Source organism: Schistocerca americana, chromosome 4, assembly GCF_021461395.2.
Source record: "Schistocerca americana isolate TAMUIC-IGC-003095 chromosome 4, iqSchAmer2.1, whole genome shotgun sequence".
Taxonomy (NCBI): Eukaryota; Metazoa; Arthropoda; class Insecta; order Orthoptera; family Acrididae; genus Schistocerca; species Schistocerca americana.
Genome location: NC_060122.1, coordinates 100,938,325 through 100,957,723, shown reverse-complemented (window position 1 = coordinate 100,957,723; position 19,399 = coordinate 100,938,325). Strand labels below are relative to the sequence as shown.

Sequence of the window (19,399 nt, the reverse complement as noted above, 5' to 3'; positions counted from 1 at the left end):
AAACTTCATCCAGCCGTAATTCATCACTTGTGTTGTCAGTGGTCAGTAACGGCAATTCTGATGACTAGTGGTGCTTATGTGGATTCCCCCGCTCTACCCCTTCCCTCGCTCTACCCCTTCCCTCGCTCTACCCCTTCCCTCGCTCTACCCCTTCCCTCGCTCTACCCCTTCCCTCGCTCTACCCCTTCCCTCGCTCTACCCCTTCCCTCGCTCTACCCCTTCCCTCGCTCTACCCCTTCCCTCGCTCTACCCCTTCCCTCGCTCTACCCCTTCCCTCGCTCTACCCCTCCCCCGCTCTACCCCTCCCCCGCTCTACCCCTCCCCCGCTCTACCCCTCCCCCGCTCTACCCCTCCCCCGCTCTACCCCTCCCCCGCTCTACCCCTCCCCCACTCTACCCCTCCCCCACTCTACCCCTCCCCCGCTCTACCCCTCACCCGCTCTACCCCTCACCCGCTCTACCCCTCACCCGCTCTACCCCTCCCCCGCTCCGCTGCTCTTACCCTCTCCCTTCTCCATCCCTTGTACCTTTAAATTTGCAGCAACTTAGTCTTGTGTTATGTTTCATGTAATACTTTTATGAAACAATTGTATTTGTAATGATGGTATACTGTCATTTCCAACAGAATCACTGAGTGCTGTAGAAGAAGTTGCAAAGCACATTAACAATCTTATGCGAGAGCAGGAGAACATGGAGCGTATGGTGAGACTGCAGACTAGCTTGGTAGGAGGATTACCTCAAATTGTTGTACCGGGCAGGCGTGTGCTAAAGGAAGGTCTCCTTATGAAAGTGAGCATATTTTCACATCTTTTTATTCTTTTCATTACTGAATATCTCAGTTCAAAACTGCCTGACATTAACAGTGTTTACAGACTATAAAAATTGTTCTACTCTACTCTACACTTGTAATACACCCTGCCCTTGTTACATTTTGCAGGATAAGATGTTTTTCCTAATTATGAGACTTAAGAAGTGACTGGAACCCTTTTCATTTTGTCCATCATTGTACTAGTTAATTACTTGGGGTGTGTGTACTTTACATGCATTTAAAATACTACCCCCTTCTCTCTCTCTCTCTCTCTCTCTCTCTCTCTCTCTCTCTCTCTCTCTCTCTCTCTCTCTCTCTCTCTCTCTCTCTCTCTCCCCCCCCCTCTCCCCCCCCCCTCTCCTCCCCCCCCCCCCAATTCATTTCCGTCCCCCATGTCTCTCCTTCCCTGTCCTCGCTCCTCCCTCTCTGCCCCTTCCTTCTCCTCTCTCGGTGTTCTTACTTATGTCGACTTGGCTATCCAGTTGGTTTCCTGTATTCCTTGCAGTTTTGTTCCCTTGCCTTTTCTCTGTCATCCTTCCTTTGGTCCCCTTTTGAGGTTTGACCTCCACTACTCAATTTTCTCTCCTTAGTGTGAGCTGTTTGGGAAGAACTCCGTCCCTATCATATGGATTCCTCACCCTCTTCCTTTCCCTCTTCCTTCCCTGCCATAGCCCCCCCTCCACCCCACTAAGGCATCAGCATGTGTAGCCAGTCCATGTGACGAGGCTGTCAGAACACACTGACATCACAGGCATCAGAGTTGTGATACCTGAGCTGTTGCCTCCCTATACCTAGGAGGCATGCTCCATGCCTAGCAGTGGTTGCTTGTCATTCTGGAGCATCAGAACTCACAGCAGTGGCCACTGTGCCAAACAGTCGTTGTTGTAGCTGGGTAGCGCCCATGTGGTGAGCCTCTGATTCAAGTGAGTGGTACAGGCCAGATGCTTTGTGAATGAAGTATGTCAAGCTCCAAAAATCTGGCCGTTCTCTTTACAGCTATCTCTGTGAGTGGTAAGAGATCATTGAATGCTGCTTCTTATGATCCTGTGGCCTTCTCTTTGCTGGCTACACCCTGGAAGGAAGGCCAGGCTCGCTAGCTTGAGGTGACACACTTTCCCCACTACCTGGTCTGTACTAGGATGGAAGGGGACACATTCACCACCACAAAACCATTATCTTTTGTGGAAAACAATGAAGACAAGTTTGGCGAAGTGGAGTCTCTCACTAATATGTGGCCAGATTCCCCATTGATCAAAACTAAGTCTGCTGCCCAACCTGCAGCTCTTTGTACTTGTGATCATGTTGGTAACCTCCCAGTGTCAATTACACCACACCAGTCTTTGAATATGGTCCATGGAGCCATTTTTCATAGGAATCCCATCCTTCAAACCGATGAGGAATTCCAGCCCAATCTGGAACAATGGGGAGTTCATTTTGATTGGTTGTGCAGAAAGGTGATAAGGGCAACAGCACTGATACTGGAACCTCTATTCTGGCTTTCAAGGTGGATACTCTGCCACAGAAGGTCAAAGTTGTGTGTTATCAGTGTGACATGAAGCTGTACGTCCCGTCACCTGTGAAGTGCTTTCAGTGCTTGCATTTCAGGCACGTCTTCCCAGTGTATGGCGGACACTCTATGCGGTGACTGTGGACAACCAATCTGAGGGGAGCCCCTGTGTTCTGCCACCCATGTGCGTAAGTTGTAACAGTCATCACTCTTCACACTCACCAGATTGCCCAGCTATAAGAAAGAAAAGAAGGTACAAGAGTATAAGTCGCTGGAGCATTTATCTTACACTGAGGCACATCAGAAATTTGACAGACTTCACCCTGTGTCAGTGACTTTTACTTTTGCCTCAGTTATGTCCTTTCCCTCCCCTCCTCCCTCTTCCTTACTCCAGTTTCGTCCCTCTCTCCTCTCCTCTCCTCTCTACGTGCCACTCCCCCTCCCCAGCTGAAGAAGTGCCCCATTTCAGGCACTCATCAGTGATGGGGCTCCCTCCATGGGACCCTGCCCCACCCACCGACCTTACTGGTTTTTACTCAGCAGCTTGTCATTCTCCAGAAATATCATTTTACTGATGCTCTTTCACCAACCCTTTGTGGGTTCCATGCTTTCTGTCAGAACCAGATTGGCCCTTTAAAGGCTTCCATCGGTGTCTGCACCTCACTCCTTTACAGATATTGTTAGTACATGGATCCCGCTTCATACCCGTTTGGAAATGATTGCTGTTCAGGTCCAATTGGACACTGCCATCATCGTTTGCAATCTTTGCATGGTTTACAATCTACTGCCCTAACTGACCACCTTCAGCAACTCCCCCACCCCCCCCCCCCCCCCCCCACCCCCAACCCCCCAACCCCCTTAGTCAGGGGCTGCTCATTGACCACTTTCTTGCGGACCATGACCTGTGCCTTCTTTATGATGGTTCCCCTACTCATTTTAGTTCTGCATATGGCACTTTTTCTGCCACTGATCTTTCACTCTCTTCCTGTCTCCTTCTTCTTTCCTTATACTGGTCACTACACGATGACCTCTGTGATAGTGACCACTTCCTCCTGATCCTCTTGTTCCCTTCCCACCTTCTGCTGACCAGGTTACCCGCTTGGCTTCCCATTGTGCTGATTGGCCTTTATATACCTCCCAGGTCATGTTTCCACCTTCTTTGTCAGGTTGTATTGACGAAGTCATCCGTGATCGGTCCAATAAGATAATTCACACTGCCAGTTTTCCATTCCCCACATGACAGGCCTTGTTCACTGTCAGCTGGTTCCGTGGTGGAGTATGGCCATTGCCACCACTATCTGTGATTTTCATCGTGCATTGCAACACCTCAAGCGGCACCCATCATTCGTCAGTCTTATTACCTTCAATTGTCTTCATACTAAAGCTCGTTACTTAATCAAACAGAGTAAATTAGTGTGTTGGGAATGCTTTGTCTTGTCACTAGGTTGTTCTATCCCTTCATCTCGGGTGTGGTCTAACCTCGGCCCTTCCAAGTGGTCTTTGTTCAAATGCATCTGTTCTGACAGAACCCTTTGTGACCTATTTTGTGATGGTATCAGTGTCAGGCTCCTATCCAGCTGCCTTTTTCCTCCATGAGCAGAAGGCTGAAGAAGCTTTCCACTTACGTTTTACCCTTCATCAGGCAGAATCCTACAGTGAACCTTTTGCCAAAATGGAGCCTCTTCTGGCCCTCTCTTCTTCCCATGATTCAGCTCCTAGCCCTGATTCCATCCCTAACCAATTGCTTCAACATTTCAATCCTCCACAACGCCAGTCTCTCCTCCAGGTGTTTCACAGTATTTGACTCCAAGGCATTTTCCACCCTCGATGAAGAGACAGTATTGTGATGCCTGTCCTTAAGCCTGACAAGGATCCATCATCGCTTGATAGTTACCGGCTCATCACCCTGATCAATGTCCCATCCAAATTACTAGAATGGCTGGTAGCTTGTTGGCTCAGTTGAGTCCTTGAATCTCGGGACCTATTATCTCCTTACCAGTGTGGCTTCTGGGAGGTGTGGTCTCCAATCGATCATCTGCTTCAATTGGAAACTGCAGTTCGGCAGGACATTCCTCAACACTGCCATCTTGTCACAGTCTTCTTCAATCTTCATAAGCCTTGCAACACAGCTTGGCGCCATCACATCCTTCTTACACTCCAAGGATGTGGTCTTTGGGGCCCCCTCCCAATTTTTATTTGCCAGTTCCTGGCCCACCGGTCATTCATACTCTGGGTTGATAGTGTTATCAGCTCTGTGCAGACCCAGGAAAATGGAGAGTAGCGCATTTCTCTCACCATACTGTGGTTCATCCTGATTCAGAGCCCTACCTCGATGCCCGGCACCTGACCGTGGTCCCCGAGTTCCATTTCTTGGGTCTTCTTTTTGGACAACAAGCTCACTTGGTTGCTCCATATCTGTCATCAGAAGGTTGACTGTTTGCATAAACTCAGTGTTCTTTGCTTTCTTGCCCACACTTCTCGGGGTGTGGAATGTTCAACCCTTCTTCGCCTTTACCAGGCATTAGTTCTATCTTGTCTGGACTACAGTTGTAGACCCAGTTCACCATCGTGGTATCCATTTAGCCACCAGTGCCTTTCCCATGAGCCCTGTCAGTAGTGTTCTGGTTGATGCTGGGATCCTTCGTTTTTAAATTGAGTTGTCCCAGCTCCAGGTTTCCTATGCCATCACTGTCTGCTCTTCCCCAACTCATCCTCATATTCTATTCTTTTTGCGCTTCGGGGCGTCACTTGCTCACTGCCCCCCTCGGGTGTGTTTACTGGCTCCCCTCCTTGTCCTCTTTCTCACGTTCTGTCCAGACCCCCCACCCCTACCCCTCGGTTAGTTCCTCGACCACAGATTTGGATTGATCTCTTCTGGGATCCAAAAGCCTCCATTGCTCCAATGGTGTTCTGTTGTTTGTTCCAAATGCTCTTAAGGGAGTTTGAGGTTACCAATTTTTTTTTTATACCCCTTGGCTCTAAATCCACTGATTGTGTGGGACATACCTTCACATCTTTCATTGGCACAAAATCACCATCTCTTGCCTGTCAAGAGCGAGTTGTTTACTATGGACTGGTGGTCATCTGTTATTAAACAGTCCTTCCTCACCCAAGTTTTGTTATGTACGGACTCAATGAGTGGTCTTCAGGCTATTGCTAGGTGTTTTTCCTGCCATCCCTTGGTCTCTGCCATCCATGACCTTCTCACAGGTCTCAGTGATGCTGCTTATTCGGTCCACTTCCTTTGGGTTCATGACCATGTAGGTATCACGAGTAATGTACTGACTGGGGGAGAGGAAGGAGGCATCTGCCATCGCCCCCCCCCCCCCCCCCCTTTCTCCGTGGCTCCTCCATATGCAAGTTTGAGGTGTTACATCAGATCCCTTTTTGACCCCGGGAGGCTCCCCCCCCCCCTCTCTAATAAACTTCGCGCCATCAAGGACACTCTTACCAAGTGGCGTTCTTCCCTCTGCCTCTCACAGGGAGAATCTGTCATCCTCTACCATCGCCGTATTGTCCATACTAGGTTGACCCGTGGGCTTTTACTCAGCACTGAGCCAGCCTCCCTTTGTGTTGCGGGGCTCCGCTCGTGGTAGGACTGCTACCACCTTTTGACCATTCACATTAAATATGCCTTCCCAACTTCCTTGTGTCGGGTGTTAGCAGACTACCCTCGCTTGGTTATGTCTGTCTTCATTTTTTCTTCATGAAAGTGGTTTGTACTCTCAGCTATAAGTCCTTTAATATTACTCTGGAATTTGAGTCCGTTAGTAGCATTGGCTTTGTTTGTGGGGGCCTTGGTCTCGCCTCCGTAATGGCCTGGCTCTCCCCACCTTTTCCCTACATTTTGTCTGGTCTTTTGTGCTGCTTTGTTTCCCCCTTTTCTTGTGTCTTCTTCCCTGGTGTTGTGTCCATTGTATCGTGATAATGGCATGGTATGGTGTGAGTGTCAGGATGGTTTGGCAGCAATGCTGGTGCCCCACCGTGCATTCCTGGGACATCCCTGCTCTATCCATTTGTACCCACCCCGTGCTGATCTCTCCTATTCCTGCTGCCCTGCCATCCCTTTTTCCTCTTTGTTTGAACGTTATCCTTTCCCGTTGACTGGACTGTGCTGTCTTTGTTGTTCCTCCATTGATTTCTGCCATCCTATACCATCGGACCAATGACTTTGCTGTTGGCCTCCTCCTCCAAATCAATTAACCAACCAGCCAATCATTTTCTGTAAAAAGGCCTTTGAAACCAGCTGAAACCTTAAATCTCCATCCCAGGTGACATAAAGTAATGTTGAGTCATATAATACACCAATTTATTCCATTTGCCACGCCAGATGAGAACTGTCCCCAACAGTGCAGTTATCTTTGAACTAATTGAGGCTCTTTCCTGTGAGTATCTATGGAACAGTGCACACACACACACACACACACACACACACACACACACACACACACACACGCACGTGCCTTTCCTTAGTGTTGTGGTACTCTAAAATATTGCCCCATACTCAAGGAGTGGATAAATTCTTATTGTGACAAGTCACTGAATCTAATTTTTGATCTGCTCTGTGGGTTTTCCAACTTATGTTCTCCTTAGTATATACCCCAAAAAAACAGTGAAATTTTTGTTGTTCCTTGTCTCCTTTGTTCATCATTAGTATATCAGTGATAAATATATTATGTTACAGAACTAGATGAATTAAATGTTTTCAAAATTTGAAGTAACTTTGTTTATGCAAAACCAAACAGTGAGAAATTCATTATAATAATAGTTCATCAGAGCAGCTGTGCTGGATTATCATTACAATGCATTTCATACAATTTGTAGCTGCAGAACAGCATACAGAGGAAATATTCCAGTTAATAATGTTTGTCAAAATAATGCTTCCTCAGCACTGAATATATCACAAAGACATTACTATACAAGAAAAAAAAAAAAAAAAACTTTTTGTGTGGTTCTTTTGCACACTGCATGTTTCATCTCTTGCTTAGTTTTATATGTATGTCAGGCATTCTTATTTTTGCCCGTGATTTTGTTGATGTGTTAAATGAACAAACACTCATCCATGAATACTTAAAAAGAGTACATATGCAGCAAGGAATAAATCATTTCTGATCCAAGCAACAGGGTCAAGTAGCTACTAATAACATTAAGATAATTATGTTCCACACTTCATAATAACAAGAGCTAATGAGAAAGTAAATGTTCTGATTTTGGTTTCAGGTTTCTCCTCAAGGAAAAAGTGCTCATCCACGATACTTTATTCTGTTCAATGATATGCTAATGTACTGCAAAATAAAACGGCCTAATACTTCGGAATCTAATTCATTGAAGTGCTGTTGTGTACTACCTTTAAAGAAGTGCACCGTCGCAGAGATCTTGAGTAAAGGAATGTTCAAGATCACATGCCATGGTGTAACAATCTTGGTTTACACTGTAACTATGCAAGAAGGAGAACTGTGGATCTCTGCCATCAGCGAAGCACTTAAACAGGTACTGTAAAATCCCTGCTGTTTAGCTTGTACAACATGCACATCTTTTTCCAAACTCCTGGCTCCCAAATGCTAAATGACTAGACTTCACTTCCCCAATAGTGTACTGATAACATTTATCCACAACTTTGATAAGATTAATGATGTTTTTCACTTGTTATGCATCATTTTGTTTCACTACTGTCCAAAAATTAAGCATTGTATGGAACAGGAGAAATGGAAAGAATAAACAGAAAAGTAGTCGTAAACATCTCAAAATTTTGCCACAAATCAAAATTATGTTAGCTGTATTGGAAAATAACAAACTGTGTTTTGAATAGAAGCTTGGTTCAAGGACAATAGGAAACAGTGCTTGACATCCATAATGTCTCAGTCTTGTTTGTACGTGTGTCACAACACAGTGTATTTTCTTGGAAAAATTCATATCCCTACAACACCGTTTGGACCCTATTTACCATAGAAAAATCTTCAAAAACCTGTGAAGGAGGTCACTTGCAGGTTGCACTCTCAGCAGTGATGAATCTGCCACAATGTGTTATTTCAAGTCTTTGGTCCTGGCTGAGATAAACAGGATGCATTGCATACAGGGCACGAAAATTTCAACCAAAAATAATCATTCCACAACAAGAAACAGCATCTAGACTTAGCTGCATAGGTCCAACTAAACCTACATAGCTTACAGTTGCCTTACAAGCAGCAATGTTGTGACTAACTGTTTCATCTGTATGTCAGAGGTCTGTCAGAGTGTGTCGGTCATGTGAAAGTGCAAAGATACCTCTGTTTTATGTGGAGAGGCAATGTGTTAGATGTGTGTATAGAGATTTGAAGCTTGATTGGTGATCAAAGGACTGCTGCTGAAACCCACAAGTACAGACAGGAGGTACTACAACCACACATACAACTTTCCATATTTGCTCTTGATCCAAAATGCCTCTTCAGCGATGGTAATGTCCACCCGAACTGCACTGCTCTGGTGCATGATGGTCTCACTGGTGAAAATATCCTCTGCATGGGCTGCATAAAGTGATATCAGTGTCTAAATCCTATAGAGCATGCCCAAAATACATAGAGGGAAAAATTGAATCATATCAGCAATCATCAAGGGCACTTCCAGACCTCTGCTCAGCTGTTTCCAAATTTCTATCATGTACTTATATACTTGGATGAGAATAACAAAGTGGTTGACAGCTAGTCCTTTACATTACAGCTGCCAAAGTGAAAACCAGTCGGAGAACGAACTTTGTCATGCTGTCTTTTCTTTTCTTTTCTGTTCTGTTCATTGATGAAATTTGCTCTGCTACTCCAAGTCCCAGTTAGCAAAGAATAGTTGCAGATAACACATGATGCCAATAACCTAATTATTGTAATTCATTTAATTTACTTATAATGTCTGAAACTATCCAGGATGCTGTACAGAAAAATCAGACTATTGTGATGTTCAAAGAGAACTCAATAATGTACATTAGAAGGGAATCATGTGAATGTATTTGCATTGAACTACATAGATGTTGCTGAGGAAACAGCCATATTACATGAGCACTCAATAGTGAACCAACAGTGTCAACCATTTCCACACTCGAGTGTCAATCACTTTGTTATTTTGATCCAGAATAGAATAAAATCTTCTGGCTTTTCAAACCACTCCATTTTGTAAATAAACGTCAAACTTTTTAAAACTGTTTCTATGAGTGTCATAAGGAATAGAATTACTGACTGCCTGGAACCTGTCAGAGACACTCCAAGATGACTCAGACATGACATGGCATGGCATGGCATGGCGAGTTGGGAAGTTATATTCTGTTATGAGACAGTGACATTTGGTGGCGTGAGGCATTGGTGCCACAGTTGGAACTGTTGCTTGTTCCCTATAAATGTCAAGCATTGATCTTTGCTTCCACACTCCCATAGTGTACACCACTGGTATCAGTTAAAATTGTTACAATTTAATCTTATCTCCTTTACAACTGAAAGCTAATACTAATACTTATGGACCATGAAACTTGCACATTCCCTATACAATATTCAACCATGAACCTCGTACAAAGCATGTCACATCATTTCCAATGCTCTGTGGCATCTATTAGTAACTGTATATGCCCCACTAACTCTTTTTGTTGTTGTTGTTGTTGTTGTTAAAGAGACTTGTCCTGTTTTGTTAACTTCTTGAAATGTGTGTCTTCAGTTTCTGAGCTTTTCTAAATCCATGCTTTGGATGTTGCTTTGTGTAAGTAAATCACTGGCTTCCACACAGACTTCAGCATCTTCTGGAGACATGTATCCTATTGCTGGCTATTGATCCAGTTTCCAAGTAAATTCGATTCTGAGTGCAAATTGGTCCAGGAAAATTGCAGTTTAAACATGGTAGATGTTCATAAAAAACCAAAGTATGCAGTATACGTCCCCACATTTCACTGCATGATGAAATATCTACCTGCTCTGTACTTCCCTTCCCGCACTCATAGTTCTCAGCTGAGATGAGTCACTGTCCCCCTTCCAATTTTCCAAACAGTGAAATGTGAATGGCAATATCCTCTAGGGTGCAGTACAAACTGCAAATAATACATAAGTAAAAGATCGTAGTTATCGATCGTACCCTCATCGTGCAATGCAGTGACATCTGTTTGCATATCTCCACAACAGGTCTTTCCACTGTAATTTATTCTTGCAGCAACGATTACAGTCAGTTCAGTATGATTTATTTCATTAGTTGGACATTTCATTCTGTATTAATTCAGTATGATTTATTTCATTAGGTAGACATTTCATTCTGGATTAATTTTCCTTCTTGTTTCATCTGAATGTCATCATCTTGTTCTAAAGCTGATCAAAGGCTGGTATTCCAACGTGTACAGCAACTGAATTTCTCATTTGCAACCCACTTGGTAAATCAGTAGTTTGTCACAACCAAATAAAATACTAGTCGGGTTCAGAATCGAGTAACAATTTTTGAAGGACAGGATTTTCATCTTTGAATGTTACCTTTACTTAAAAAGCAGCATAAAAGTGTATACGGTGTCCATACATGTATGAGAACATTTACTGCAGTGGAAGCTCCAGGTAGACATGTTAAGATGCAGACAGGCACAATTAAAAGACACTTTTTATTGTGCCTGTCTGCAACTTGACACGTCTTCTTTATGGTTAGTAGCAGTCTATCTTTTCCTACATTGTTGTTGTTAATGTTTATTGCAGTCCTGTTCAAATACAACAAAAGTTTTGAGCTGATAGAATTAAATGTTATTTCCTCCTGTTTTCAAAAAATTGTAAATTTTTAAGCAGAACATTACATTGTTGTTGTGACTATTTCGTAGTTTCTTGCTTATCCCTTGCACTATGCTGAGAGTCAGATGTCAAGTGATTGTTCGAGCAATATCGATACTGTATCGAGTGCTTCAGTCTATCGGGAAATCTTGAGCCTATCGGAATTCAAATATTGTTTGATATGTCCTACCCTTCGGGATTGTTCAAATTAATTTGTACAAAACCTCAATAGCCAAAGCTTAATCTGTAAATATAAGATGATCCTTATCTTAATCTATTAAACAATGTAAAAACTTTGACCTCAGCAGCAATAGCTGCGTAAATAAGACAACTCCGTATTTGGAAAAAAAATCTCGTCTTATACTCAGGTAAATACAGCAGTAATTGAAGAGCAGTTTTTGCAAGGTTTTGTAATATGTTTAAGGTTGTTTCACAATGACCTGGTACAACATGGGATAATTGAAGGGTATAGTGACAAGAGAGGTAAGAGTTTGCAGATTAAAGAATTGCTGATAAAGTTACAAATTAACTATTAATTGCTGTTCAGTGTTTTGATGTCAGAGAATTTTAGTGATTACATATCAGTGGTCCGTCAGTACTTCAAAAATTAACTCGTAAAGAATTTTAGTTCTGCGTTTTTACTGTCAATAATTGCATTATTCAAAGCAATAAAATAAAGAAGTCCTACTGCAGATGTGGGTGGGATCACTAAATTGTTCTGAAAAATTTTTCTAGATCAATGTTACCTTCCACTGTTGCTGCATGTTTACTATTGCACACTTATACTTGAAAACTGTTTAAAATTGTTTCAAGGACATACCAGCTTGTAAAATATCTGTGGTAAATATTTCAGCTCTGATTTTTTAACCTCTGAAGGCTTATTCTATTAGGTGCTTGAAGTACTCAGATGCTACAAAAAGAACAAGAGAAACGAAAATCATAAAAGTTTACAATTTTCACATGCAATGAATTTCAAAATTACTTTCTTTATCAATTTTTAGATTAATAATTTTCTTGAAATATCTTTCAGTACCACGAGAACCGGCAGACATTGCGAAAGGACAGTAGTTCCCGGAGACCAATGCGAAGATTTGATATTTTGCGAGAAATGAACCATAATTCTTCTGAAAGAGTAACAAGGAAGAGAAAACGATGTGAGAAGGTATGTACTGAGTTTTCTCATTTGTAATATTTGTTTTGCATAGAGCATAATCTGATCATAGCTAACACTTGATTTAAGAATCATGAGAGAAGGCTGTATGCGTAGAAGTGACCTGGAGACATCAGAAGATTTCAGATTGATTATATAATGGTTAGACAGAGATTTATGAATCAGGTTTTAAATTATTAGACATTTCCAGGGGCAGGTGTGGACTGTGATCACAATTTATTGTTTATGAACTGAAGAAACTCCAGAAAGGTAGAAATCTAAGGATATGACAGAGGGTCTGGATAAACTGAAAGAACCAGAGGTTATAGAGGGTTTTAGCAGGAGCATTAAGGAACGATTGACAACAACAGCGGAAAGGAATATAGAAGAAGAATGAGCAGCTTTGAGAGATGAAATAGTGAAGGCAGCAGAGGAGCAAGTAGGTAAAAAGATGGGGGTTAGTAGAAATCCTTCGGTAACATAGGAGATATTGAATTTTATCAGTGAAAGGAGAAAATATAAAAATGCAATAAATGAAGTAGGCGAAAGGAAATACAAACATGTAAAAAACGAGATTTGATACAATTGAAATTCCACCCACCTCTCCTTCTGAAATTAGGAAGATAATAAAGGCTTGTTCCCAAGAAACAAGTGGGATTCTTAGCCACATATGCAATAGCTCTCTGAAGCAGGGCATTTTCGCAGATAGACTGAAGTATGCCATTGTTAAACCACTGCATAAAAAAGGGGATACGACTGATGTCAACAACTACCACCCAATCTCTCTTCTGACTGCCTTATCTAAAATTCTTGAAAAAGTAATGTATTGTAGAGTAGCTTCACACCTTTGTAAAAATAAAGTTTTAACAAGATGTCAGTTTGGTTTCCAGAAGGGTTTGTCAATGGAAAATGCTATATATACTTTCACTAATGAAATATTAAATGCTCTGAGTAACCGGTAGTCACCCGTTGGGATTTTTTGTGATCTATCAAAGGCTTTTGATTGTGTAAATCATGGAATACTTCTAGATAAGCTCAAGTACTGTGGTATGAATAGGACAGTGCTCAGATGGTTTAAATCATATCTAACTGGAAGAGTGCAGAAAGTTGAAATAAGCAGTTCCCATAATATACAAAAAACTGTTGATTTCTCAAACTGGGGAACAATCAAGGATGGGGTGCCGCAAGGTTCGGTCTTGGGTCCTCTGCTGTTCTTAATATATATTAATGACTTGCCATTCTATATTCACGAAGATGCAAAGCAGGTACTTTTTGCCGATGACACAAGTATAGCTATCACACCCGACAGACAAGAATTAACAGGTGAAATTGTAAATGATGTTTTTCAGAAAATCATTAAGTGGTTCTCTGCAAATGGGCTCTTATTAAACTTTGACAAAACACAGTATATACAGTTCCACACAGTAAATGGAATGACCCCATTAATAAATATAGACTTCGATCAGAAATCGGTAGCTAAGGTAGAATATTCAAAATTTCTAGGTGTATGCATTGATGAGGGGTTGAACTGGAAAAAACACACTAAGGATCTGCTGAAACGTTTGAGTTCAGCTACTTATGCTATTACGGTCATTGCAAATTTTGGCGATATACATCTGAGTAAATTAGCTTACCACGCCTATTTTCATTCTCTGCTTTCGTATGGCATCATATTCTGGGGTAACTCATCATTGAGTAAAAGAGTGTTCATTGCACAAAAGCGTGTAATCAGAATAATTGCTGGAGCTCATCCAAGATCATCCTTCAGACACTTATTTAAAGAGCTAGAAATCTTCACTGTAGCCTCACGATAATATATATTCACTTATGAAATTTGTTATTAACAATCCGAACGAATTCAAAAGTAATTGCAGTGTACATGGCTAAAACACTAGGAGAAAGGATGATCTTCACTACTCTAGGTTAAATCTAACTTTGGCTCAGAAGGGGGTAAATTATGCTGCCACAAAAGTCTTTGGTCACTTACCTAATAGCATCAAAAGTCTGACAGATAGCCATATAGCATTTAAAAGGAAATTCAAAGAATTTCTTAATGGCAACTCCATCTACTCATTAGATGAATTTTTGGATATAGTAAGTGGGTAATTTCGTAACCCCCACAAAAAAAAAAAAAAAATAAATAAATAAATAAATTAAAAATATTGAGTGTCATGTAATATTTTGACTAATTTAATATCTTGTATAGACACCTTTTATTAACCTGACACGTTCCACATAATTACGAAGTGTCGTATTCATGATCTATGGAACAAGTATTAATCTAATCTAATCTAAAGTGCAAAATGGCTAAGCAGGAATGGCTAGAAGACAAATGTAAGGATGTAACAGCAACTGGGGGTAAGATAGATACTGCCTACATGAAAATTAAAGAGACCTTTGGAGAAAAGAGAATGACCTGTATGAATATCAAGAGCTCAGATGGAAAACCAGTACATAGCAAAGAAGGGAAAGCAGAAAGGTGGAAGGAGTATATAGAAGATCTATACAAGGGAGATGCACTTGAGTGCAATATTACGGAAATGAAAGAGCACATAGAGGAAGATGAGAAGGGAGATATGGTACTGTGTGAAGAATTTGACAAAGCACTCAAAGGCCTAAGTCAAAACAAGACCCGGAGAGTAGACAATATTCCGTTAGAGTTACTGATAGCCTTGGGAAGGCAGTCATGACAAAACTCTTCCATCTGGTGAGCAAGATTTCCAAGACAATCGAAATACTCTCAGACGTAAAGAAGAATACAATAATCCTAGTTCCAAAGAAAGCATGTGTCAAATTACCAAACTATCAGTTTAATAAGTCATTTACAGAATGGAAAAACTCATAGAAGCAGACCTCAGGGGAGATCAGTTTGGAATCCGGAGAGCTATAGGAATATGAGAGGCAATACTGACCCTACGACTTCTCATAGAAGATAGGTTAATGAAAGGAAAATCTACATTTATAGCATTTGTAGACGTAGAGAAAGCTTTTGACAAAGTTGACTGGAATACTCTCTTTCAAATTCTAAATGTGGAAGGGGTAAAATACAGGGAGCAAAAGGCTATATACAATTTTTGCCAAAACCAGATGGCTGTTGTAAGAGTCGAGGGGCATGAAAGGGAAGCAATGGTGGGGAAGGGAGTGAGAGGATTATCGCCTATCTCTAATGTTGTTCAATCTGGATATTGAGCAAGTAGTAAAGAAAACAAAAGAAAAATTTGGAGTAGGAATTAAAGTCCTGAAAGAAGAAATAAAAACTTTGAGGTTTGCCCATGACATTGCAGTTTTGGCAGAGACAGCAAAGGACTTGGAAGAGCAGTTGGATGGAATGGACAATATCTTGAAAGGAGGATATAAGATGAACATCAACAAAAGCAAAATGAGGATAATGGAATGTAGCCAAATTGAATCAGGTGGTGCTGGTAATTAGATTAGGAAATGAGACACTTGAAGTAGTAGATGAGTCTTGCTGTTTGGGAAGCAAAATAACTGATGATGGTCAAAGTAGGGAGGATATAAAATGCAAACTGGCAATGGCAAGAAAAGTGTTTCTGAAGAAGAGAAATTTGTTAATGTCAAGTACAGATTTAAGCGTCAGGAAGTCCTTTCTAGAAGTATGTTTTTTGGGGTGTAGCCATGGATGGAAGTGAAACATGGATAATAAATAGTTTAGACAAGAAGAGAATAGAAGCTTTTGAACTATGGTGCTACAGAAGAATGCTGAAGATAAGGTGGGTAGATCATGTAACTAATTAGGAGTTATTCAATAGCATTGAGGAGAAGAGGAATTTGTGGTACAACCTGACCCAAAGAAGGGATCAGCTAGTAGGACACGTTCTGAGGTACAGAGCCAAGTGGAGGGTCTGAAACAGAGGCTGAGACAGTTCTGCAACCGTAAGGGCTGCAGATTACTCGACTTGCGCCATAGGGTGGTGAGGTTTCGGGTTCCGCTGGATAGATCAGGAGTCCACTACACCCAGCGGGCAGCAGGGGCTGTGTGGTGTGGACTGGGCGGTTTTTTAGGTTAGATGGCCTCAGGCAAGTACTGAAAGGGCAACAGCCTCAAAGGCTGCGGGGCAAAGTCAGGACATGCGGGGACCAAGCAGCAATCGGTATGGTAATTGTAAACTGTTGAAGCTGCATTGGTAAAATACCAGAACTTCAAGCGCTGATAGAAAGCACCGAAGCTGAAATCGTTATAGGTATGGAAAGCTGGCTGAAGCCAGAGATAAATTCTGCCGAAATTTTTACAAAGGCACAGACGGTGTTTAGAAAGGATAGATGCAACCGGTGGTGGCGTGTTTGTCGCTGTTAGTGGTAGTTTATCCTGTAGTGAAGTAGAAGTGGATAGTTCCTGTGAATTATTATGGGTGGAGGTTACACTCAACAACCGAGCTAGGTTAATAATTGGCTCCTTTTGCCGACCTCCCGACTCAGCAGCATTAGTAGCAGATCAACTGAGAGAAAATCTGGAACACATTTCACATAAATTTTCTCAATATGTTATAGTCTTAGGTGGAGATTTCAATTTACCAGATATAGACTGGGACACTCAGATGTTTAGGGTGGGTGGTAGGGACAGAGCATCGAGTTACATTATACTGAGTGCACTATCCGAAAATTACCTCGAGCAATTAAACAGAGAACCTACTCATGGAGATAACATCTTGGACCTACTGATAACAAACAGACCCGAACTTTTCGACTCTGTAAGCGCAGAACAGGGAATCAGTGATCATAAGGCCATTGCAGCAATCCCTGAATATGGAAGTAAATAGGAATATAAAAAAAAGGAAGAAGGTTTATCTGTTTAGCAAGAGTAATAGAAGGCAGATTTCAGACTAGTCTTTAGAGGAACAGAAGGCTCCAAATGATTGAAAAAGAGCACATGTAGTCCCAGTCTTCAAGAAGGGTCGTCGGGCAGATGCGCAAAACTATAGACCTATATCTCTGACGTCGATCTGTTGTAGAATTTTAGAACATGTTTTTTGCTCGCATATCACGTCGTTCCTGGAAACCCAGAATCTACTCTGTAGGAATCAACATGGATTCCGGAAACAGCGATCGTGTGAGACCCAACTCGCTTGATTTGTTCATGAGACCCAGAAAATATTAGATACAGGCTCCCAGATAGATGCTATTTTCCTTGACTTCTGGAAGGCGTTCGATACAGTTCCGCACTGTCGCCTGATATACAAAGTAAGAGCCTATGGAATATCAGACCAGCTGTGTGGCTGGATTGAAGAGTTTTTAGCAAACAGAACACAGCATGTTGTTTTCAATGGAGAGACGTCTACAGACGTTAAAGTAACCTGTGGCGTGCCACAGGGGAGTGTTATGGGACCATTGCTTTTCACAATATATATATAAATGACTTAGTAGATAGTGTCAGAAGTTCCATGCGGCTTTTCGCGGATGATGCTGTAGTATACAGAGAAGTTGCAGCATTAGAAAACTGTAGCGAAATGCAGGAAGATCTGCAGCAGATAGGCACTTGGTGCAGGGAGTGGCAACTGACCTTTAATATAGACAAATGTAATGTATTGCAAATACATAGAAAGAAGGATCCTTTATTGTATGATTATATGATAGCGGAACAAACACTGGTAGCAGTTACTTCTGTAAAATATCTAGGAGTATGCGTGAGGAATGATTTGAAGTGGAATGATTATATAAAATTAATTGTTGGTAAGGCAGGTACCAGGTTGAGATTCATTGGGAGAGTCCTTAGAAAATGTAGTCCATCAACAAAGGAGGTGGCTTACAAAACACTCGTTCGACCTATACTTGAGTATTGCTCATCAGTGTGGGATCAGTACCAGATCGGGTTGACGGAGGAGATAGAGAAGATCCAAAGAAGAGCGGCGCGTTTCGTCACAGGGTTATTTGGTAAGCGTGATAGCGTTACGGAGATGTTTAACAAACTCAAGTGGCAGACTCTGCAAGAGAGGCGCTTTGCATCGCGGTGTAGCTTGTTGTCCAGGTTTCGAGAGGGTGCGTTTCTGGATGAGGTATCGAATATATTGCTTCCCCCTACTTATACCTGCTGAGGAGATCACAAATAAAATTAGAGAGATTCGAGTGCGCACGGAGGCTTTCCGGCAGTCATTCTTCCTGCGAACCATACGCGACTGGAACTCAAAAGGGAGGTAATGACAGTGGCACGTAAAGTGCCCTCCGCCACACACCGTTGAGTGGCTTGCAGAGTGTAAATGTAGAAGTAGATGTAGATGTAGAAGTGCACGTAAGAGCGCGCACGTGCGCCCATTCCATCCTGCATCTTATATCCTCCCTACTTTGACCATCATCAGTTACTTTGCTTCCCAAATAGCAAAACTCATTTCCTTCTTTCAAATGTCTCATTTCCTAATCCAATTCACTCAGCATCACCTGATTAATTTGACTACATTCCGTTGAGTAGATGAAAAAATCTACTCACCAGATGGTGTCAGAACACGCATGTAAAGGTTAAAGAAACCTTTGTAAGTATTTTCTCTTCCTGCCACTTGGTGAGTTCGTTTTTTTTTATGCATCCAGTTAAATTTAAAAGTCTATGTTAAACTGACTTTGCCTTTTGTTGCCATTTAGTCATTCCTCTATGCATATTTTTGTATGATTACCAAAAAACACGAAAACTGAAGCAGTACAAAAATATCAACCATTATTACAATAAGCTTAGTTCATAAAGTTTATAGTCATAACTATGGTTAGTAAAATATAGAGTAATAAGCGTACATTTCTTTTTACCTCTAAGTAATTTTTATGCATTTCTAAATGTAATGTAATCGGGTTCTACTTATTTGAAACAAAACTGAAGCAGTATTCTTCATTGCTACATTCTAGTATAAGCAGTGAAATTTTTAATTTTAATTAACTTTCAAGTCATTGTGTATTAGATAAAATCAAACACATTTCTGCAATCAGGAAGGTTTGTAGTGGATGTTCCAGCAGGGTCAGAATGTGTAGATCACATTGTACTATCTGATTTTAATGTCATGTTCTTCTCCCAAATTTCTGTGGCAAAACTGACTAAGCTATAGTAATCAGCAAAACATAGATTATTTTCTGATGATAAGAATTTAGAAAAACCTGTCCTGTGAAGTAGTTTTCTATTTATTAGGTAATTGTTGCCCAGATGTAAACTGCTAACTGTCTTTCACTCTCTTTGCCCCCCCCCCCCCCCCT

The 19,399-nt window shown here is 41.6% G+C and overlaps 1 protein-coding gene across 1 annotated transcript in view; it reads left to right on the top strand.

Annotated features, from left to right (window-relative positions):
- Positions 1 to 19,399, top strand: part of LOC124613253 (putative protein tag-52) — a 153,885-nt gene that overhangs the window by 95,955 nt on the left and 38,531 nt on the right. Inside the window, exons 5-7 of the mRNA XM_047141943.1 lie at positions 625 to 788; positions 7,535 to 7,804; positions 12,095 to 12,226. Of these exons, the coding sequence (XP_046997899.1) occupies positions 625 to 788; positions 7,535 to 7,804; positions 12,095 to 12,226 (566 nt within the window). The remainder of the gene's footprint in view (positions 1 to 624; positions 789 to 7,534; positions 7,805 to 12,094; positions 12,227 to 19,399) is intronic.